A 24104-nucleotide genomic window follows, 5' to 3' on the forward strand; every position below is an offset into this window, starting at 1 on the left:
AGAGCAAACGCGGCACCCATCTTGCCGATAGCTTTTTCATGCCTAATTTTTCATGTAGAATTGAAACAACTGCACCTATAGATATCCTTGTGGCCTCAGCGATGTGTGAAGAAAATTGTTGATAAGAAATTTTAATCACCTGTTCTGCTAATTGATAGTTCTTTAATATACATTTAAATTATTTTTGTGAACTTAAAAATACAGTTTATCACATTTTTATATGAATTATTTTTCGGAACCTAAAAATAATTTCAAATAATTTAAATGTGTATAATGTGCATAATTAAGTTATAAATGATCAATAAAAGATCCTGATTTCAACGACTTGCATCTTTTACAGGGTGAAAGAAAAACTTAATTGTCAAAATTTTCTAATTTTTCCCTGATTTTTACCTAAATATTTTTAATATTCCCTGACTGTTGATATTCAAACACCAGCATTATAGTCTTGAAACGTAGAGTCTGTAAACATAGAGTCTTTTATAAAAAAAATACAAAAATTTCTGGTTTTAGTGTTAGGTCTTAAATGTTAAAAATATATATATTGCAAAGAAAAAAGAAAAAACGTCAGTCGAAAACAGTTGCATTATCAACTGAATAATTGAATTTTTTAGAAGAAAAAAAGAATTTCAATTTAGAACAACGAATTGATTCTTTAATTATACGAATGTTCAACAAAGAGGTGAAATTTCGACAAAAAATATGACATTTTAACAAAATACTTGAATTTTTAACAAAAGGAATTCTAGAAGGCAGATAGAGTTTAAAAAAATAAAAGCTGTGGTTGTACTTTTACGCCTTACGCTTCACTTATAGAAATTTTAAACTTTTGTAATGAAAAAATTAACTGACGAGGGGTCCTTTCTAAATATTGTTTAAAAATATTGTCAAGAAAATCTGTCTTCTACAGAGTAAAAATAAATACTTAAAGTTTTATTCGACTTCATTTCAGATTTGACTTGAATTAAGAAAGTACCTGAATTTAAGTGTGCAAACTATCTTGAATAAAGCACTAGCTTATCTTAAATAAGAAATCAGCATTTTTCTACTGGAATAAAGTAAAGTATCGAATCCTGGCGGCCACTAGACGAGGCTCTAGAGGGTTCGTATTTTCGTGTACAACGTTACCGGCTGATGCCGATGGATTTGATAGTTGTAATTTTTTTTACATCTTTTATTATTAAGCTTTGTACTTAAACGTAGTTTTCTTTCGGCTCTTGCATTTTTCAAAGTTGGAGACCGATATTTTATGTCTAAAAAAAGTTCGAACGTTCAAAAAATGTCGAGGTTCAAAAAAAGATGAAATAATTTTTAGTGAAATTCCTGCGAAAATGCAGTACCTAAACGTACTTTATTGTACTCTAATACATTTTCCAAAGTTTCAGCTCGATATTTTATTCACAAAAAAGTTCTTAGGTTCAAAAAAACATTCAGTGAACTGAAAAAGTGAGGTCGGTAATATAGGTATTTAGCTGTGTCACATGCCCTTAAGTTTACAATAGCTTTCAGTATACATATATTCTTAATTAAACAGCTAGCATACCTGAATTTCAGGTCATGCCTCCCTGAATTTCAAATAGTCCCGACCTGAATTTCAGGAATCTAATTCCCTTAATTTAATGATCAGATGTAATTATTAATTTCAGATTGCCTATGCTTCTTTTTGTGGTACCTTAAAATAAGCCGAATTTTCGACTTAAATTAACTAGTTTTTTTCTGTGTACATTCCCGTGAACTACCGTTATTCGCCTTACCTTTCTCATAAAACCAAAACTGGTTTTTTATGGTTACCCTAGACCTAGGGTCTAGTTGTCTACAATTTTAGGCCCTTTTTATATGGTTCATATTTAAAAAAAGTCCTTTTCTTTTGATCTCCAATCATCAGCAGAATGTCTGGGTATGTACACCGGTACTTGTCGGCAGGTTTAAATGTAGTAGCAGAGTCGTGTTTTTCAGAATGAAAAAGCGAAGGAAAATTAGCAATCCCTCGCCGAACTCTGTCTCAGTCGAGTCATCTGTAGAATCCTAACGTGTTAGCTCGAGATACTACTGACTGAAAGTATCCGATTTAAAAGTCAATGGAGGGTTCGATGGTGAAACCAGTTCTCGCGCCAGTAAGAAAAGAAACCGAACAAGTCCGTCTGCACGTTGTTGGTATTTTTGTGAATGAAACGACTGTCATTGTACAATCGTATGCCGCAGGCGTTGACATCAGTATAGTGCCCCCCCCCCCTTTTGCATAAAAAATTACATAAATCTTTACAGAAATTCGAGCGGATCCGTTAAGGTAAGATTTTTTGACAAATTAAATTTCTTTTACTACACAATTATATTTTGTTCATGATTATTTTCACTTTACCAAGGTGGGCTTAGAATCATTGTACGAATTTCATCACAGACAGTGATAACCCACGGTTTCATCCGACTTTATTAGAAATACTTGCATTTGCCTGGACGTCTGGCCACGGGAGAGGAAAACTTTAGAAAACCATCTACCAAGTTCAGCCGGTTTTGCGACTATCAAGTGTGAAGGTTTTTTTTTTAATCATTCGGTGTGTCTTACCACCGAATGTACACAATCATCTAGGCCATAAAAACCTCCTGGTTGTACGTCGCATGGATAGTTACCCATCCGAGTTCTATCCGCGCTCGAAATGGCTTAACTCCGAGACTCTTTCAGCTAAAGACAGTATTCTTAATTTATTAATACCCATACTCAATCCTAAGTATGCAAAGAAATTTCCTACATTTTTCTAAACGAAAAATCGGTCAGTTTTGACGATTACTATAACTACGTAAATCTATAGAAACACGTTTAGAAAAACAAATTCTACACTTAAATATATATTTTTATTTATTGAAAATCAATTTGAAGAGTTAAAAAGTTTACTATTATATATTTTTAGATATAATCTTTTTTTGTTAAATTTGTTATTGTTCTTATTTAAAATTAAATTATTTGGTTAAAAATTCAACTCTTTTGTTGAAAATCGACTTTTTGGTTCGAAAGTGCATCTCATTTGGTGGAACTGATCGTTTTTTTGTTCAAAATTTAACGCTAGTCGAAAATCTCTCTATTTTGGTTGAAAAGCCTACAACTATGTTTTTGGTTAAAATTATTATTTTGTCAAAAGTGAAACTGGTTGGTTGGAAACCAATCTTTCTTGATTGAAATTTAATTACTTTTAATTGAAAAGTCTACTAATATATCTTTAAATAAAAATTCACCTGTTTTGGTTAAAAATGGGATTGTTTGTTTAATAATTAAATTATTTTGTTAAAAATGCCGCAGTTTTGTTACAAAAAAAATTTGTTGTTGCAAATTTCACTATTTTGTGGAGAATTCGCCTTTTTGGCTAGGAAATTTCAAATTTTGGTTGACATCTTTTTTCTCTCTTGACTGAAGAATCGTTTCTGACGGAAGAATCACTCTTCAAAATGCAAATATTTCATTGAAAATTAATGTTTTATTGGAAAATCTAACCATTTTATTAAATATTTATTTTTATTTGTTGAAAATTAATGTTTTAATTGTAAGTTTAAGCATAACATTTCAAAAATTATATTTATAGATGAAAACTCGTTTTTTTGCTTGTTTCAAAATTGGCCTCTTTGGTTAAATATGTAACTAGTTTTAGTGGAAATTTGATTAAAGAGTCTACTATTCTATTCTCAGAGGTAAAAATTCATTTTATTAGTTAAAAATTTTATTATTTGGTTAAAAGTTAAATTATTTTGTTGAAATTTCAAAAATGTTGTTAGAAGGTCTTTTTGGCTAAAAGTTCAATTGTTTTATAGAAAATGAACCTTTTTGGCTGAAAACGCAACAATTTGTTTAACAAATTTTCTCCTTTTTGTCACGTCGTTAAACTTTCATGTATCTTTTTTAGTATGTATTTTGTAAATCTCTTTCACTCACTTCTAATCTCTTTGCATGTCGTTCAATTTTCAATTCAACTTCTTGAGTAAATATTCATTTATATGGTTGAAAATCTGAGTGTCTTGTTGAAAATACATCGCTTCATTGTTGAAAATTAATTTTTATCTAAACATTCAACTTATCCATGTCTGGTTGAACTTAATAGTTTTTACATGAAGTATCAACTATTTGGTTGAAAACTTGCCTTTATTGGTTTAAAATTTTCTAAAACATTTCTCGTTTTAGAAATATTATGTCGTTCAGCACTAACCTGTGACTTTCAATAAAAATCCTAAGAGAAATGCCATTTATCACAAAATGTAAATTGTATAAAAATTAATTTTGTATCCGCATAAGTGGATCATTTTGACCTGCAGTTTATTGTGGGATTAAAGAATGCAAAATAAAAAGAGGTGGATGTTGAAGAATAGTTGATTTGGAAACATGATAAAAGTGGGAGATGTTCTATCGGTTGAAGACATGAAATTAAAATACAATTCATTGAAGGAGGAAGAGCTCTCTGGACATGGACAGATTAAATAAATTGAAAAAAGGAAAGTTAAAAATAAGAAACTGAATGCAGTATTCAGCTCGTGCGCGAGTCTCAAGCGTGTACAATTCTTTGATGAAGTAGCGATCAGGGGCGTGTTTAAGGAAGCTTCCTATCGGCAATAAATATTCGTTAAAACGTTTAGATTGCAGTCGATGTTACTCTGAGCTTGGAATCAATCTCTAGAATTATCTTCAACTTTTAAGACTTTATACAGCTTGAAAATATTTTTAATTCTTCTAATAATTCGTGTTTTAAAACTAAATTTTAACCGAAAAATGGGTGATTATAAATTGATCAGTGAATGCCACTTGTGAAAAATTAGGCGAGATTCTAACTGGATCAAGAACGTGACATTTTTTCGAATATCTTTTATTTGATAACTTCCTTCTCGACTGGTTGTAATCGATTCGATTATAAAAAAACAACTTTAAACATATATTTCAGTAATTCTTCCTCTATAATAACAGGTTTCTTCCTTTGTTGACATTAATTGTTTCGTTTTCGCAGATTTATACGTTACTGCTTTGGTATTTAGTCATCATTGTTATGCTCTTTGAACACAAGACCGTTTTGTAACTTAATGAGGGACTTTCATTTTTTATGAGAGAAGAGATACGATCCTTAAGTTGACGATAATTATTGTGTGAAGATACTTTACAGCGAAAGGCGGATAATCTGATCTTGTTTAAGATTTAAATCATCTTCTTTATAAATATTTGTTTAATTCTTTCTCTATCAATAAAAATGTAGCCTTGTATTTCTTAATCTAAGGAATATCCTATTGACTTTCTTCAAAACGATATTAAACCCCTTGAAGGCAAACTACTTTTTTGTTGAAATTTTCTACTGGATTTTAGAATTTTTCTTATAAGAATTTTTTTAAGTTTTTACCAAAGAGATAAACTTTTAAACAAAAAAAGACGGATTTTGAACGAAAGAATTGTTCTTTTAGTAAAAAGAGACTCTTCCGTTAAGAGAGACAAAAAATCTAACCAAACTGTTGAATTTATAAGCCAAAATGTGAATATTCTACAAAACATTTGAAATATTAACCAGAATGAATGAATTTCTAACAAAAATTTAAACAAAAAATATTGATTCATGAACCAAATATATAATAGTAGACTTTTTAATAAAAAAAATAAAAAAATAAAATAAAATAAATAAAAAAAATTTTCAAACAAAAGAACCAATTTTCAAGAAGAGTTGAATTTTCGAACAAGAAAGATTTTGTAATCAAAGAGGAAAAACAATATTTCAACAAAATCATAGATTTTCAGCCCGAAAAGAGGGAATCCCTTATAAAGCAGTTTCATTTTTAACCAAATAGTTGAGTTTTAATTTAAATAATAAGATTTTAAATAATGGACGTGATGAAGAGTTCAAGGTTTCATTACGATGGCAATAAATCTTCTCACGCGGCGCATGGGATTACTTATGCTTGATAAAAAAGTATCTGCAAATTATCTGTGAAAATATGAATGGTGGAAGAAATAGCGAAAAATGAGTTATGGCCTTTCTTATAACACCAAAAGGAACGATTTTTAACTTTCACGAAACCTGTAATTCCTATAAGCCATACCTGATACTGATGTAAAATTCTCTGACTTGTTCTTGTTTTTCAACTTTTTTATGTAAAAATGAACCTTGAATTAGGAATAATGTCAGGAGCTATAACAATAACATTTTTGCAAGCGAATGAATCGATACCTGCATAATTTTGAAATAAAGCAGTCATTTGCTTTTCACAGATTTAATCAAGTAGTTGCCGCGTTGCTTCCTGTCGTTCGTCTGACCAAACTTGCCCATATCTACTGACGTGTCAAACGTATTAATAGAATTAATACAGGATTAGCAGCCTAATATTCCTTCATATAGAATTAGACATTCATTTTTATACGTATATAAAGAAAAACTTTTTGAAAGTAAAAAAATAATTAATTAGCTGAAGTTGAAAAAATTGGTTGGTCGTAGGAAGTTCTAACTGTTTCAAAAGTGTGAGTTAAAACTACATATACGAGGTGTGTTCAAAAAGTAAGGTGACTTTTCAATTTTCGCGGGCTACGTACATTCAAGTTTTTAATTTTTTGTTTTGTTGTGTTGGTACACTCGTCACGATCATATGTTAACAGTTTTGACCATATAGCTCGTGTTGTTTTTCTGGCAGAGGCGTAAAAGGTTAGAAGGGTTTGGTGTGCTCGGCGATTTTCTTCTTTCGAAAAAAATGGAGCAAAGAGTTTGCATTAAATTTTGTGTGAAAAATGGAATCCACTGTTCTAAAACTCTTGAAATGTTGTCAGTTGCATACGGTGAGTCCTCCTCTGAGTAAGAAAAATGTGTATAAGTGGTACAAGCTGTTGCAAGAAGGCCGAGAGGATGTCCAAGACGAACCTCGCCCTGGACGTCCCAGCACGTCAACAACCGATGAAAACGTTCAAGCAGTGGAAGAAATGGTGTTGAAAAATCGCCGAATTATCAGAAGAGAAGTTGCTGAAGATGTTGGCATATCGGTTGGCTCATGCTATGCTATCTTTTCGGTCGTTTTGGGCATGAGACGTGTGTCAGCGAAATTTTTTCCAAAACTGCTTAATTTTGATCAAAAGATCCATCGCATGACCATTTGCTCAGGAGATGTTGAATGAAGTCAATAATGATTCTGATTTTCTCAAAAGGGTTATAACTGGAGATGAATCGTGGGTATATGGTTATGACGTCGTCAATATTGACGTCAATATTGACGAGGTCAATAAGGAGTATTACCTTCAAGTTATGCGCCGTTTGCGAGAGGCGATACGCAAAAAACGTCCGGAACTTTGGAAAAACAATTCGTGGCTTTTGCATCACGATAATGCACCTGCTCATTCATCGTTGCTTGTGAAAGATTTTCTGACCAAAAACAGCACCACAGTCATGCCTCAGCCTGCAGATTCACCGGATTTGGCCCCCAGTGACTTTTTTCTTTTCCCAAAACTGAATAGACCCATGAAAGGACATCGATTTTCAACGATTAAGGAGATAAAAACTGCATCGCTGAAAGAACTCAAGGCTATACCACAAAATGATTATCAGAAGTGCTTCGATGATTGGAAAAAGCGTTGGCACAAGTGTATTATATCTGAGGGGGATTACTTTGAAGGGGACAACATAAATATTGAGAAATAAATGAATATTTTTTGAGAAAACCATAAAGTCACCTTATTTTGTGAACACACCTCGTATAGATAGAAACACTTTTAGAAAGAAAAAAACTCTAGGGCTGAATTTTCGTTTGTTTTTGGTTAAAAATTAATTTTTCAAACTGAAAATTCAACTATTTGAATTAGAGATTCATAATTTTAGATGAAACTGTATCTGTTTGGTTGAAAACCCAACTATTTTTAGTTGTAAGCTCTTTTTTAAGTTAAAAAGCCAACTATTATATTTTTGGTTAACAATTCATCTTTTTTGGTTGATCAGTTTATTATTTGTTTCAAAATATAATTATATAGTTAAAAGCTGATTTTGTTGTTGCAAATTCATATTTGTGGTTTGTTTGCGGGTTAAAAATTCAACTGTTTGTAAAAACTAGCCTGGTTGATTTAAAAATTTATATCTTTTCTAAAAAATTCATCTCTGTGGTTAAAAATCCAAATACTTTTGGTAACAGTTTTCTAGTCGAAAAAGCCTACTAATATAATTGATCTTTTGTTCGCAGTTTATTAGTTTTCTTGAAAATTTGCGTATTGGAGTTAAAAATTCAACAATTTTGGTACCAAATACAAATATTATGTTCAAAATTAACTTTTTTGTTCGAAATAAATATTTACAACTTAATAATTCCACTGTTTCGTAGAAAAATCGCTTTTTGGTTAAAGTTCATGTTTTTGGATGAAGATTCATCATTTTAGTTAAAAGTTCATCTTTCTGTTTGAAAATTAAACTATTTTAATTGTTGATGTTGAAGATTCATCTTTTTTTTGAAAATTCATCCCTTTTGGTAGAAATTTTATCTCCTTGTTTAATAATTTTACGATTATTAGAGAATCACACTTTTTGGTGCATAATTCAAATTTTGTTTACTTCGTCTTTTTGGATTAAAAATTTAACTATTTTGGCTGAAAATGTGTATTTTTCGATGACAATTCATCTTTTTTGGAACAAATTTTTTTTTGGTTCCACAATGCAACTATTTGGTTGAAAACTCATGAAGTTTATTGAAAATTTATTCTTTTGGCAAAAAGTTCATCCATTTGGTAGAAAATTACACAAAATTAGTTTTTTAAAAACTAGCTTCTTTTATAGAAAATTATTTTTTTTAATTGAAAATTTAACTATTCAATGCGAAGATTGATAATTTTAGTAGAAAATTTATCCCTTCCGGTAGAAATTTTATCTCTGTGTTTTAAAGTCGAATTATTTTTGATTTAATGTTAATTCTTTGTGATAAATCATCTTTTTCGGTTAAAAATCGAATTTTTTGTTGTGACAATTCAACAATTTTGTTAAAAAGTTATTCTGTTTGTTTGCTTATAATTTCACTTTGTTTTAAAAGTTTTTTTTCAATTAAAAATATTTGCGGGTTGAAAATTCATCTTTATTTGTTGAAAATTCTTCTTTTTGATTTGAAAATTTAACAATTTGATTACAGTTTTTTTTTCTCTCTTGACTGAAAAATATTTCATGATTGAAAATTCACGATCTTGTTAAAAACCAGTGTTTCTGTATAAATATGACTCTTTTTTATTTAAAATTCATTTGGAAGTAAAGGTTTTTGGTTGACAATTCAACTACTTGGTTAAAACTTAAACTCCTCTGTTAAAAATTAATTTTTACATTCTTATCATTTATGATTGAGAAAGTATTAGAATTGTCAGAAATTTAACATCACACTTTTTCAACGGATCTCCACGTTTCGAGATACTCCGAATCCGAAAATCAGGTTTTCACGATGGCGTCTGTCTGTCTGTCCGTCCGGCCGTCCGTTCGTAAACACGATAACTCTCGAAAAAATGAACGAATGAAATTCATCTTTGGCACACTTTTCTTAGGTCCTGAAAGAAAGGACGAGTTCGTGAACCAGCCATTTTTGATGAAAATTCAAAAAGTGAGCGCATTTTGACAATTTTTGAGACTACTTTTTTCTGAATTTAAAAATATTATGTATGGATATTTATAGTATTAAAAAGAACAAAAAATTTATCCTAATGACTTTTTTCGATAAAAAAAAATTCTCAGAGTTATAGCGTTTTCAAAATTTTCTCAATTAAGCGAAAATCAAAATTTGAAGCCGAAAAACGCACGATATGAAAAAAGTCAGGAAAAGAAAAACATTTCTTTTTAAAAGCCCTACAAGATTATTATAACCAATTTTTGGATTTTCTTCAAAAATCGAAAATTCAAATTTTGATTGCACAAAAAATAATGGAAAATAAAAATTCCATTTTGTGGACAAACTATGTAGCCTACGAAAAAGATAAATTAACAAAAATGGTTATCCCAAAAAAGATCTACAATTTCGTTAAGAGTCACTTCTTGATAGGACGCGTACTTTTTGTTTTATTCGTGAAAAATAACGTTGAAAAAAAATGTGTGGAAAAACGACGAAAGTTACGAGAAAAAAATCCAAGAAAACCTGTTTACAAATGTCTGTCGGAAATCGAGCGCACAGCGCGTGTGTCGCAAGCAAAGCGAGCCGCGCGCGTAGCGCACGACGAGTATGTGCCCGCGCAGCAGGCAGATTTTTTAAATTAAAGATTCATCATTTTGGTTGGAAAATCATCTCTTTGTAGAAAATTTAACTACTTGTTTCAAATTGACCTGTTGAGTTAAAAATCCAATAATTTGTTAAGAATTAAACGTTTTCTACCAATGTTTTTTGTTTGTCCTACGAGAAGTTGTAAATCATTCATATAGGAATCGTAACTAGATAAGTCTAAAAAAACACATCTGGAAAAGATTAATTTCCTGAGCCTTAGAGATTTAGAGCCCAATATATGAAGTTTGGAATTTTTCTAACACTCTGAAATTGAAAATTTTGTTAAACACTGTTTGTTTTAGAAGTATTATCTCGGCCATGACCGGCCTACGAAATGCAATAAAAACTATAATAATTACCACTCGACACATATGAATGAAGTTGTGTAAAAATTAATTGTGAATTGGCCAAGGGATTCGCAAAGTAGATCATTTTTATCCAAAGTTGATAATCAGAATAGTATCAAATTACAAGATATAGATGAAAGTTGTCTACACAAAAAGTGAAACAAGCGATAGCTGATCATATTTTGCCAAGCAACTTCATGTTGTGAATCATTTAAACAAAATTTTCTTAAAATGCAAAATTTAGTCCTAAAAATAATTCCAAGGAACCATTCAATAATTACATTTAGAGAAAAGAATACATACGAGCCGCGCAGGGATTAAAATTTAAACTTAAAAATAAAAACTTTTATGAAAGACAAGACTGCTGAAATAATAAAGAAAGAGTGACTGCCGAATGACATACAACTTTCTGGCGCCAGCAAATTAATCTTCGGCATTTCGCCAGGTCTCTGTAGTTTCTGCCTTCAGGATTAGGCCACTTGTATAATAGCTTATTGTTTATACCATACGAAAATAAATTAGTGCTAAAGTTCTAACAAGTGAATATTCGCAACAAAACTGATCGTAAGTCTTCCGTTCGACAATTTACAATAACATAAAGTTTTAATCTTACTGCATTAAATTTAAAGCATCCGAAAATTTTAGAACTCTTTTTAAACTATGGCAAAACATATGTTTAACAATAACGGATAAAAAAAATTATTATTAGTGAGTTGATTATAGTTAATGTATTAAAATATTTTCTTCACCTTTACTTTCTTAGACGTAGATTTTCATTTTTACTAACCATGAAACAAACTCGAAATGTCAAAATAATCGTAAAAAGACTAATTTCTTTAACAATTGCTAAGTCGCATTACTCTAAGATGAATATATTTCCATTTCGTACTTCGACCATATACATGCACTTTATTATCGAGTGGGTGAGTCTGGAAATCGTCCCACGCATCTTTCTTAAGAAATTATATGCCTTTGAGAATAATATACGATTTGTTTGAGAGTAACACCAGTAGTTGCTCAATGCTCAAACAAACGATATAGGATTTAAAGTACAACTAGTGGAATAGAATGTATCATAAAGTAAAATTATCTTGCAATTTTGTTGCATCAGTCAAAAATACATTTATTAACTGATGTTAGCTGGTCTTGACCAGCTAAGAAAATAATAAGAAGATGTTGGATTTTATTGGCACACTGGTTCACTCTATTTCCAATCTTTTGAAAGCACTCATGGGTATAGTCGGTTTGTTCCACTGTTACATCTTCTTCCAACCGTTTTGTATGGTTAGTTGATGTTAATTGATGCTGGACAGGTCAGAAATTAATTAAAATCTTTTTAAAGAACCCATCGGGATAGTTGGTTTGTTCCACTATTATATCTTCTTCCAACCGTGTTGTATGATTAGCTGATGTTCATTGATGTTAGCCAGGTAAGAAATGAATTTGAAAATGTTGGATTTTGTTGGCATACTGGGATTTCCAATCCTTTGGAAGAACCTATCTGTACAGTTGGTTTATTCCGTTGTTATATATTCTTCCAACTGTGCTGTATGATTAGCGAAGTTTAGTTGATATTAGCAAGGCAAGAAATTAATTAGAATATTTTAGATTTTGTCGGTGAAAGAGAGATCAAATTTGTATAGTTGGTTTCTTCCATAGCTAACCGTGTTGTATGATTAGCTGATGTTCATTGTTGCATGCCACGTAACAAATTAATTAGAAAATTTTGGAGTTTTTTGGAATTTTGCTCCATCTATTTCCAATTCTTTGAAAGAATCCATCTGTATACTTAGGTTATTCCATTGTAATATCTTCTTCCAAACATATTTTTTCATTAGCTGATATTAATTTATGTTGTGCAGGTAAGAAATTAATTAGAAGGCGTTGGATTTTGTTGGTATACTGTGGTCTAGCATACCATTAAGTCCAATAGCTTTCAAATGAAAAAAATAAATGTACTTAATACTTAATTGCTTTTGCTTATCATCAAGTATTATGTCTGTTCGAGTATACATTTTATTTTTACGCACTTTGCACAAGTGGTTAGACTCAGTCGTATCCTTTAGTGTCTTTAAAATTAATTGCTAATACAACGAGGTACAAATGCGTTTGGCTATATACAGGTGATAGTGGGTGCGGAGAATACGTGGGTGTTTTTGCCATTATGAACCTGACACCATGACAAGCTTGGTGTTACCGAAGGGGAAAAACTCTAACTTATGTTAGAAGATTTAACTTCCTGTCGGGTTTTTTTTTAACCTAGAGAATATTATTTTATTTAATCTACGATATATATATTATATATACGATATATTTATTTGTATAATTAATGGCACAGGTCTAGGTGGAACGAAATTATCGAAAATGTTGCACTCATTGTTGTTCAATACCTGATTCATTACATCCTAAGTGAATATGACTTTAAGTGACTTTAAGTGAATATGAGTTCAGTTTGTTCCTTTTAAGTTTCTGGAATTTTCTGAAAAGTAAAAAAATATTTCTAAAAAGAGGAAATTTCAGTTGTGAATGATTCTTTAATAAGGCAACAATAATCTGTTCTTTTATAATTTTATCATCAAATAAAATTTCTTACATTGAAATTTTTATTAACTAAAATGATTGTGTAGACAGTTTCGATACAAGTAATTTTATTTCATAATAAAATTTATTTATGAATGTTTTTAAACATTACTGATGCAGCAGAAAATTTTATTTTTAAGTTTTATTAAAATAATTCTGGTTGTAAGACTTTGCTACCAGAATATAATTTGTAAACTGAAAGAGACGAGCAAAAATGTAGGTACCAATAAGAAAAAAATTACGGGTACCGACAGATTAAAAATAAGTAGATTACTGAGGGATTCAAAATAAAAATTTGAAGCTTTTTAAGGGTTTTGAAGGTTTCAAAAAAATTGAATTTTTTCTTAAGGTCCCAGGAAAACTTTGATCAATTTTTTATCAAAGTTAATTTACGGAAAATATTTAAAAATATTTTTAAGATTTTCAAATGATTTTCTACAATTTTGGAAAAGAATGTAGTAGATTTGGAAGCAAATTTTTTCAATTTTGCAGGATTAATAATTTTTAGACAAAATTAAACAGAGCTTAACAGGTATTTATACATTTTTAAAGGATACAAAAATAATTGTATTTAAAACAAAATGTAGATTTTTGAAGATTTTGAACCAAAAATTAAAAAGCTTTTCAAGAATTTTGAAAAGTTTCAAGAGAATAATAAAATTCTCTTCAGATTTCTCGGAAAAATTCTAAAGATTTTGTATTTTACAACATTTTATTTACGAGAATAGTTCAACAGTTTCCAAAACGCTTAAAAAGATTTTCAAAATAGTAAAAAATAATCTGGAAGATTTAAATATTTTTTTCTGATATTTAGAAGCATTTTAAAACTCTATGTAATAATAAAAAATTTCAAAAATGTTTAAACAGAATGTAGATTTTCGAAATCAAATTTGAATGTTTTTTTTAAAGATTTTGAAAAGAATATCTGAATATATTATAAAACTTTATAAAAGAGTTTTAAAATTGTTAAAATGAAACCGGAAAATTTTAAAACATTTCAAGGAATAATTCGAGTCAGTTCAAAAGATATTTAGCAATTTTTGAAAGTTTTAAAGAATTAAAAAAAATGAATTTGAAAGCTATAAGAACATTTATAATATATTCTTAAATATAGTAAGCGTTCAAAAGTCTTAAACATTTTTTAAACTATTAAAATTTTTCCTACATTTCTATAAAATTCTACAAAATAAAAAAAGTTATTAGAAATATTATGAATACTTTTTCGACTTATCTGAAAAATTTAGAATCTTTTTGAATTTTCTCGAGAAACCCAGAAAAATTATATTGATATAACCTTAAAGCACATTGAAATCTATTTCAGTTGAAATATAAATTAGAACATTTTTTTTAGATTTACCTATTTTGTTTTAAGGCTTCGATGTTACACGGTGGTCAAAAAGACCCCAGACATGGAAATTCATGAAAATCTGTTTGAAATTGGTACTTCAGCGGCCCTATAACCTTAGCAAGGTACCCCCTCAAACCCCACACAAAATGTCATTTTTGCTATTGTTCAACTTCTACCATTTTTTTCATATTTCAAATAAATTTTGAACCAAATAATCCACATCATTCTTTAAAGTTACTATCGAAGAATGTGTAAAAAAATCAGTTACTGTTCGAAGGGTAAAAATTCGAAATTCCTCTTTTTTGACAGAAAATGAATCTTTTTGATAGAAATTTCATATTTTTTCGTTTCAAATGCAAACCATTTGGTCTAAAATTATTTTGTTTTAGTTGATAAATCAACTATTCTGTTGAGAATTCGACTTTTTTGGTTTAATTCAACTGGTTTTTTAATTCAATCTTTTTATTGAAGTATCAACTATTACAATGTTTGTTGAGAATTCGTCTTTTTTGTTGAAAATTCAACTAGTTAGATGAAAATTGAACTATTTTGTTAAAAATTAATTCTGTTGGTTGAATATTTATCATTTTAGTTGAAAGTTCATCTCTTCGGTTGAAATTGAACTATTTTGTTGAAAATTTAACTTTTTGATTGGAAGTTGAATTACTTTGATCAAAATTAATTTTCTTGATTGAAGATTCATTTGAAATATTGATTGACTCCTTGATTTTACTCTGTATTCTTTTAGATAATAGATACTATGAAATTAAAGAATTCTGTATTATAATTAATATTAACTTTATATTTAAAGAAAAAAGTAACAATCGCGCGGGTAGCATGTGCATTTATTTCTAGTTTATATTTTTTTAATAGGATGACATTTTCCAATAAATAAATACACGGTTCTCCTGAAGCAGGAGTATCACGACCTGCAAGTGGAAATCAAACGCACCATTATATCAAGCAACCCACATAATTTCTTGTCGCTTCGAGGAGGCATGTCTGTTGAAGATTTAGTCCAAGACAAAAATAATATTACGGTTCATCCAGTGATTATAAAATTACTGGGTGCTTTTCTTATTTACAACTCGTAACTTAATTGACTCTGATTTACTTTGCAGAAAGTTTGAATCTAAGAATGTAATAAAAATAAATGAATATTACAAAACACGTAAAACGGTTATTGCATATTGTTTAATCTTTTTACTCAATTAAAATTGCTAATCCTAGTCAGTAGAGATAAAAAGCTTCATAGATTTTTTTATCAGAAAAAAATCTTATGGTACATCATTAGGTGTCAACGCACCGGTCGTAAAGAGCATAATGCATCAGGCATAATGCGAATCAAACGGTCGCAAAAAATAAGGACCTTATGCAAGAGTAATGATAAATGAATTCTTGCATGGCGTCATGCATGTAACTCTACATCCTAGCTCTCAGCAATGGCAGAATAATTGTATAACAACACTATCTGTGTCACTTTTATCGCGAGTCAGGCGTTTGCACTCATCGAGGATTTTATAGCCAGTAAATGTGCAATTGAGTCGACAAAGGAATTTTAATTACAACCCTAATTGAAATGTAAATTGAAAATAAATCCTCTTCGCGTCGTTGATTATCACTCTATAACCTTGGCGTGTTTTTTTATTGTTATAACTACTTTTTTATTATATCTTTAAGATATTATGACGTTTCATTTATAGTTTTGAAACTCAATGAATGCTGATTGATAACGATTAATTTAAAGCTATAATATCCAAGGTATTATATGATTTCTGACTTGTTTCGAGAGTCTGATTAGTTCGCGTAAGCGTTGGGAGTTGTGTTCTAGAAGGTATAACAAAGACGACCTTTGATCCGTAAATGACATTAATTGGTGATAATGGGTTGTCATGGGCACCAAGAATCAGACAAGTTCTTCATTCTCATGAGTTATTTTAACGACCCTGAACGTATATCGCGACTGTTAATTTCATATTCCTTCAGTTTTAAAGTTAAATGCTGTGAGTTACACCTTAGATTTGTTTAACAGCTACTTAAATGATGACACATTTCTTCTGGAAGAAGATACCAGAACAGTGCCAAAAAATAGTGAAGTTCATAAGAAGAATAAATGCTTTCAGAGCCAGAATAATTCTACGTAGAATAAAGCTACAAATCAGGGGTGTGTCGCTCATTGTGATTGATGGCTAAAATTTAGCCTCAGCTTTGCCCTGGGGTCACCTCAATCTACAGGTGTAGCCTGACCCAGGGTCTTCTGGCGATCCTGGGCTTTTTGTTTGACGAAAAACTGACAAGAAGTTTGAAAGAAAAACTGAGAAAATCTTAGCTGGAAGGGTTCGGCGCGTAAACCTGAATCTCAAGGGACCTTATTTTTCTGCTGTACAATAAGCAACTTTTTGGGGGATCCTTCTGGATAGTTACGTTTTAAAGCTCAGTAGATCCGTCCTATTGGTCTGACATCGACGGTCGATACAGAATTTTCCTTTGAAGACCCCTGGCTTAACCGTAATTTGTCTCAAGCTTCATTTTACACGTGTTTCTCCTCGCAAATTCTTTAGTGAACCTCGCATTTGTAAACACTTGCGTCTGATCCAACAGTAGTCAACAAATATTTTGTAATAAATCTTAAAATTATGAGCTTTCAAAAATATGGTTTACTATAAAAATATATTCTAAAGATAAATAAGATGTAGTCTTCTAATACCCACAGCATATTTATTTGTAGTCATGCTATAACAGGAAATACAACAATACTTAATATACTTATAAAATATAAAAAACAACGTAAATTTGTTATTTGCTTCTTTTTTATGAAGAAAGTCTTACAAAGATGAGCATGCTAAAATATGATTTATTATAAAAATATATTCTAAAGGTAAATAAGTTATAATCTTTCTAATCTACATACACAGCATATTAATTTATATTCATGCTCATAGGAGATGTAACAATACTTAATATACATATAAAGTATAAAAAAGAAAAGAAAATTTTTTATTAGCTTCTCTTTTTTATGAAGAAAAAACTTAACCCAGAATCGGACCCTTTAATAATCCTGTTTGTAAATGTTTCTTACGCAGGCATTCGCTTTTCGTTGAATTTTAAACGTAGCTTCTACGTGCATTGAACGCACCGCTTTTTCACTACAGGATGTGACAACAGTCTTTGCTTTGTTCATTGCGGAAGACCCTGTACTTTTTATCCCAGCTATATGAACTTGCATATTTCTTAAGGTCTTTTCAACTTCATCGAGTTTTTCAGATAAGCAGTCTCCCGTCGAAACATGTTTAGTACAGCCTATGGTGATGTCTTCTAGGTCACTCAAAATGTTTTCGCCTTTCTAGGAAATAATTAGGACCGTCGACTTAGTTGCTTAAATAGAGCTTTTAAACCGCTTTTTTTATATTAAAGATTTTATAATTTATTATTGAATGATTGTCTCCTCCCTTTACCTTAATAGTGCTTCTGATTTCTTTCAGAATTGGTTCGATGTAAAATGAGAATGCATGATAACATTGGTCGAGTTCTTTATTTGTTGACTTGTTTACATCCCTCAAGCTGATTCTACAGGCTTCAAGACAAGAAGCTGCGTCCTTTCCTGTTACACTTACTGCTTTAACGGCAGTCTACTTGCAGGAAATTACGAAAAAGTAAATCGTAAGCACACATTTTCATATATAAACAAAGTGGTGTGATGGTATGTTTCGAAAGTTTAGTTTTCATTAATAGTTTAAGATGTTAATTTTGTTTATCTACTTGGTCATAATCAATATTATTAAAATATTGATTAATTTATTAAGATTGCGAAAAAAATGAATCAATATTTAAATAATATTGATTATGACCAAGTAGACAAACAAAATTAACATCTTAAACTATTAATTAATTTCCCTGGTCAAAAAACTTACATCAATAATAATATTTATTTGTGATTATTGCTGTAAACATGATTGGTTTTTCATTAGCTAACGAGTACTAATTACGTGATAATGATTTTAGAAATTTTAGACTCCCCTCCCCCTATTATAAGCGGTTCGTAAGATTTTTGTAACCCCCCTTCACGCTTACGTAAGATTTAATATTTTTACTCGACACATCGACAATTTATAAATTCTTTTTGCATTAAACGATATTTCGAAAGATTTAGGAAATATTTAGTGTTTTGAAAGTATTTTGCGAGATTTAAACATATGAAAAAAGTGACCAGATTTCAAGAGATATCGAAGTATTTTAACGAATTTTGAAGCATTTCAGGGGATTTTAATGGAATTTCGAAGATTTGAAGGAACTCTAAAAGATTTAAAAATAATTAAATTGAATTTAATATATTTAAGGAGGCTTCGACGATTTTCCGACATTTAAAGGATTTCAAGAGATTCCAGAAGATTCAAAAGTATACACGGAAAATAATTTCACTGTCTAACAGAATGTTTTATTTAAATTAGGAAAACCGATTCGATATAAAGGCACTATTAAAATGTTTGTGCTTTTAAGATGTTTGAAAATATTTCTCGTGTATTCACGGATTTGATAGATTTTATGAAGCTTCGGAAAATTTAATGTAATTTTAAAGGATTTTTGAATATTATAAATGATTTAAAGGGTTTTCGTAGAAATTTAATGGTTTTAAAATATTTTAAGGGATAAAAAATATACCTCAAGGGATCTCGTAATATTTTTAAATATTTCATGAAATTTAAAAGATTGTCATCGAAAATTTGTAGCGGATATCCACTGATTTTATAGAATTATCAGATATTATTATGGGATTATGAAAATTTTAAAAGATTTCACGTAATCTCAAATAATATTCGGGGTTTCCTACATTTTAAAATAAATTTCCAGGAAGTTCAGTTGTTTTAAGGGATTTCAATAGAAACGTATATGATATAAAATATTACATAATTAGAAAAATGATATAATGTATTTAATTGTATAAAAAGTAATTTCAACAGCCAAAACAAGTTATGATTAACATATTTTTTTTTTAAATAATTGAAAAGAGAAAACTTACTTTATAATACTTTGGACCCCTCTTTCTAATCCTAAGTAGAATTTATAAGATTTTCCGGCCCCTCTTCCCCAGAAAAGCCTTCCGCAAATAATGGACGCTACATTACTTAAAGTTGTTTTACATCTTCATTTTGAAAACTTTTAAATTAGGTCTCCAAATAATCCCTTTTTATAAGAAAAATTATGGAATACCTGATGCAAATTGAAAAACTTTTGTGCTTTTGAATATTTTTACGGAGTTAAATCCAAACTTTCAAATTATCTAACAAATCATTTAAAAACTTCCAATATGTTTTGTGCCACTGATTTTCGCTGGTCATTTGTATTAAAAAAAATAATAATTTCAATAATAAATCATATGGTTTCAAAAATAGTTGTTAGATTTCAAAGATTAACATTTTTTTAACAATTTATCCTTTTCGGTTTTGTTATCATTTTTTAGGAGAAATGGACATTTTCAAACAAAAATCACTACATTTTGAAGGTTCACAATTTTGTAACAATTTTAGGTTTCGTTAACGTAAAAAATTATTAGATTTCAAAGAATATTTACGATTTTCAATAAATCTAAGTTATGATTCACCTGATTACTATGATTAATTGTATTCTTAATACAAAATTATTTGATTTCAAAGTAAATTTACAATATTTGAATAACACTCGGATCGGTTAGCGTTTTTCTCAGAATATCATTTATGTAAAAAAATAATTTGATTTCAAAAATTAAACTTACGATTTTGAACAACTTCAGGTTATTTCAGTGTTTTTGTAGAAAATTGCTGTTTTATAACATAAATGCAATGGTTGGATTGTTTATATATTGTACAGAAATATTCCATATTAATTCTAAAGTTAAGGTAGTAATTTTCATTGATTGTCAAAAATATTGTCCTTGATTTCTCCTTTTACTTTGTTTTAGATAATAGGTACTATGGAATACGATAAAATTAATAATATTATATAAAGATTTACAGAAATATAAATCTTCGTCATGATTAAGACCATGGCGGGTCTAGACCTTAATTATAATAATATTATTATTTATTAACCTCAATGTTGAACTCGATGTGGCGCTTCGTGTGAAAATAAGTTAGGAAATAAAACAAGTGTCGCTAAGGGAGGAACATTGCCTGAAGAGATTCTAAAGACACGAAGCCAAAAACTAGTATTAATATTACAATCATTTTATATTTTAATTTAAAAATTGTGACTCAACAAAAATAGTATCATATGTTTTTTAGTTTTATATATAAATTACATTAGCGTTTTATCTTCTCAGGTATATTTTTAAAGTATGTGAAACTGAATCACTTTACCTTAATGCTGTTAGTCACATATTTCATAGTTCCGCTCGTTTTGGTCAATGAGTCGTCTTGAACTTCTTTTAAAATGAGGTTTGAATCAGATAGGTATTTATTTTGATACTGATTGAGATCTTTAATCATAGAACGAGCAGTTATCTTTAATTCATTAATAATATTTGTATCATCGACCACATTATTCGATAGACAAGAGGCCTGAAAATAATCTTATTTAGTTCTTTATGGCACAAATAAAAGAGGAAGAGACTGAAGTTTATATTGAAAAAAATCAGAAAACTTACTTGATAGGAATAGTATGCCAAGAGAAGGTAGACAAATATGGTTCTCATGATTTTACTTATTGTTTACTCGATTGATAAATCGCAACTGGTATTTTGTTTGTGCTTGCTGCTGTATTTAATTGTTTCTCATGGTGGGGAGGAAGTGGAGCATTGTGCCTCTATTTTTGTTAATACTCTTGTACTCGAACATTATGTGGGTAGCAATAAAGCATGTTTCGTCAAAATATATCTTCCAATCAGACACTTGCAACACAATAATTACAGGCAAGTAAAACGTATCTAAAGATAAAATTGAGATTATAAGTATATATACCAATGTACTTGCGATTCACAGTTGAGAAATTGATGCGAAAGGTTCAAACGGTCGGGCTGTCCAAATGACAAGGTTTCATTTCGGAGAAACTAAATGATAAGGTGCTAATTCTTTTAAAAAATATTTTTTGAATCTAACATTCTTGTGGATGAGATTAGATTAAATATTGTTGATTCATTTCATTACATTTATCAAAAGAATCACAGATATAATTTGAACTCTAATTTGACAGTAGCAGATTAATATCTGTAAGATATCGATTTATGATAATTAAATTGTTAACTTTTTGTTTTCAAAACCCCTTACAGCAACATATTCCTTGAGAGTATCTGTATTATAGGTCAAATTGTGTGATGATGATGAAGAATGTTTCGACACGAGTCGACACGAGTTTCAGTCTTTGTGACCATTCGTGACACTTGGTTTCAGCGAACGTGTTTCTAATTCCAGTAGCCAAAGAGATTTTTAATGATAAACCCACCCTTTTAAGTACAGTCCTTCATAGATAAATTACCTTTGCTTTCATGCTTGTCAGATGAGATAGATTCTTTATTTTATCATCAGTTTTTTATGGTGACAAACATGATTTAATAAAGAATATGGAGGAATATATGAAAGATGATTGTTCGGTCTAAGTTCGAAAGCTGAGCACAAAGTCGTTTCCTCGGAAGTAACCTTCACAAGGTGGTAATCTTCTCCGGCGATGTTGGAGCATCTGACAGATGAATGGTGGCAGTGGAGGAAGGATCAATGTCCACGGTGGAATTCTTCTGCAGGGGCTACTGCAGAATATAGAGTTTCCGACATGGTAGGCGGGCTTAGTCAATTTATAATCAGTACAAGGCCTTACATTCGATTGCTTCTTTTTGTTCGGCTACTGCCATGGAAATCGGTACAATCGGCCTGATAAATGACAACAATTTTATCGATACGTGCGAATCGCTCGTTGGAAACTCTTTCATATGTCTCTTGCATCTTTAATGCTGTGTTTACAGTCAATGCATTTTTTATTCAATCCTATTCACCTGCATTATCAATTCGAATCATTGCTATTATTTTCTTGAACTCGTTACCTCGTAGTTTTGTACCCCCCTCAACACAACAAGTAACGCATCCGTTCACAGAAAAAACAAAAGAGAAAGTTTACATCGATTCCGGGTGAAAGATTCACCTCAACAAAAATTAACACTGCCGGATAAACTTTACATGAATCGAAGATAATTTTCCATTTTTAACCGTGCCTGGATAATCTATCGCCTTATAATCGCTCCATTTTTATTCGCGATGTAGCGAGAATTGCGATGCTAGCGTTATCTATCGTCGTTTAACTTCATTAAATTGGAGAGAACTGGGGATTCCCATATGTCAGTTGCTTTTGCGCTTTTTGTTTAATGGTATTAAATAAGTTCTAGTTCCTCTATAATAGTCTCACTTATTTCGGAGGAGATATATCAGTAAAAACAGTAGACGAGATCCGAATTATTCTCTTAATCTCAGTGAAACTTTCGTTGAAAGATATTTAATTTTTAACCGTTTGCTAGTCTTACCTGCAACAAATTCTAAATTTTTTTCTGTGTTGTTTTAAATCTGGTATCCCGATTTATAGCTCGAGTTCACTCATACTTTGCCGTTTTCCCGTTGCTGCTAAGGTTGCCGTAGCAGACGATAGCTTTTATTCCATTGTAGGATAAACTTTCGCTAATTAGCATGTAAACTTTATCAGCGGGAAATTTTACATGCAACAAAATTTAACTTCAGTTTTTTCTGTGTTGGCTAAAGATGTATTTCAAGTTCATTTTCCTTTTTCCACAATTCTGCTGACTTTAGTTGCTCAAAAGGCCTAACTAAGCTTGTTCTCAGCCCAAAGTCGTCTCAAACCAGGTTGATTTTTCATGAAAATAATGAATTTAGATACCGTATTGAATTTAATGTGAAACGCTTTTAATTTCTTAGATTTCTAATCGAAATATATCACATTTTCAACAAAATAGTTGAACTTCCTACCAAAAAAATTTTCCACCAAAAGATATGAATTTAATATATAAAAATACGAGTTTTTAAAAACAAGAAGCAATTTTTAACCGAACATTTGCGTGAAAAACCAAATAGTTAAAATTTTAAGCAAAAAATAAGGATCTTCCACAAAATAGTTGAACATTTAACCAATTACTTAAACTTTCAAGCCAAATAGACCAATTTTTTCAAAGACAGTAGAATTTAAAAAAAAAGTTGATTTTCAACCAAGAAAGATGAATTTTTCACCCAAAAAAGATGACTTCTCTGCTGTAAAAGATGAGTTTTCAATCTAAAAAGCACAAATTTTGAGTTAAACGGTTGAATTTTCATAGAAAAAAATGACTTTAACAAAATAAAGAATAAAAAGATTAAAATGAAACCAAAGACATTTTCAATATAATAGTTAAATGTTCAAACCAAAAAGACCGGTGTTTTAGAGGACAGTTGCATTTTCAACAAAAAGGTCATTTTCAACCAAGAAAGATAAATTTTCAATGAAACAGTTGAATTTTTGACGTATAAAGATGGCTTTAAAAAATTGCATTTTTAAACAAATATCTTAATCTTAACTCGCAATATTATTATTATTATTATTATTATTATTATTATTATTATTATTATTATTATTACACCATTAAGCCATTTCCCTTTCGGGGTAGGCGTGACTCACTCGGC

The 24104-nt window shown here is 30.0% G+C and overlaps 2 protein-coding genes across 2 annotated transcripts in view; both read right to left on the reverse strand.

Annotated features, from left to right (window-relative positions):
* Positions 1–24104, reverse strand: part of LOC117181643 (protein PFC0760c-like) — a 235372-nt gene that overhangs the window by 45257 nt on the left and 166011 nt on the right. The window lies entirely within an intron of this gene.
* LOC117181644 lies at positions 17309–21175 on the reverse strand. The gene is made up of 4 exons (XM_033374539.1): positions 21101–21175; positions 20814–21014; positions 17937–18110; positions 17309–17824 (listed from the first exon to the last, which is right to left on the reverse strand). The coding sequence occupies exons 1-4, from the start codon at positions 21146–21148 to the stop codon at positions 17531–17533; spliced, it is 717 nt and encodes a 238-aa protein (XP_033230430.1). The 5' UTR covers positions 21149–21175; the 3' UTR covers positions 17309–17530.

Source organism: Belonocnema kinseyi, chromosome 10, assembly GCF_010883055.1.
Source record: "Belonocnema kinseyi isolate 2016_QV_RU_SX_M_011 chromosome 10, B_treatae_v1, whole genome shotgun sequence".
Classification (NCBI taxonomy): domain Eukaryota; kingdom Metazoa; phylum Arthropoda; class Insecta; order Hymenoptera; family Cynipidae; genus Belonocnema; species Belonocnema kinseyi.

Bases quoted from the DNA above. Each gene is read 5' to 3' on its own strand.
- LOC117181644 (XM_033374539.1), bottom strand. From the start codon at position 21,148: ATGAGAACCATATTTGTCTACCTTCTCTTGGCATACTATTCCTATCAA. The intron at 21,015-21,100 runs GTAAGTTTTCTG...GATTATTTTCAG, and splicing joins TGGCATACTATTCCTATCAA to GCCTCTTGTCTATCGAATAA. The intron at 18,111-20,813 runs GTAAAGTGATTC...TCCTGCAAGTAG, and splicing joins ATGTGACTAACAGCATTAAG to ACTGCCGTTAAAGCAGTAAG.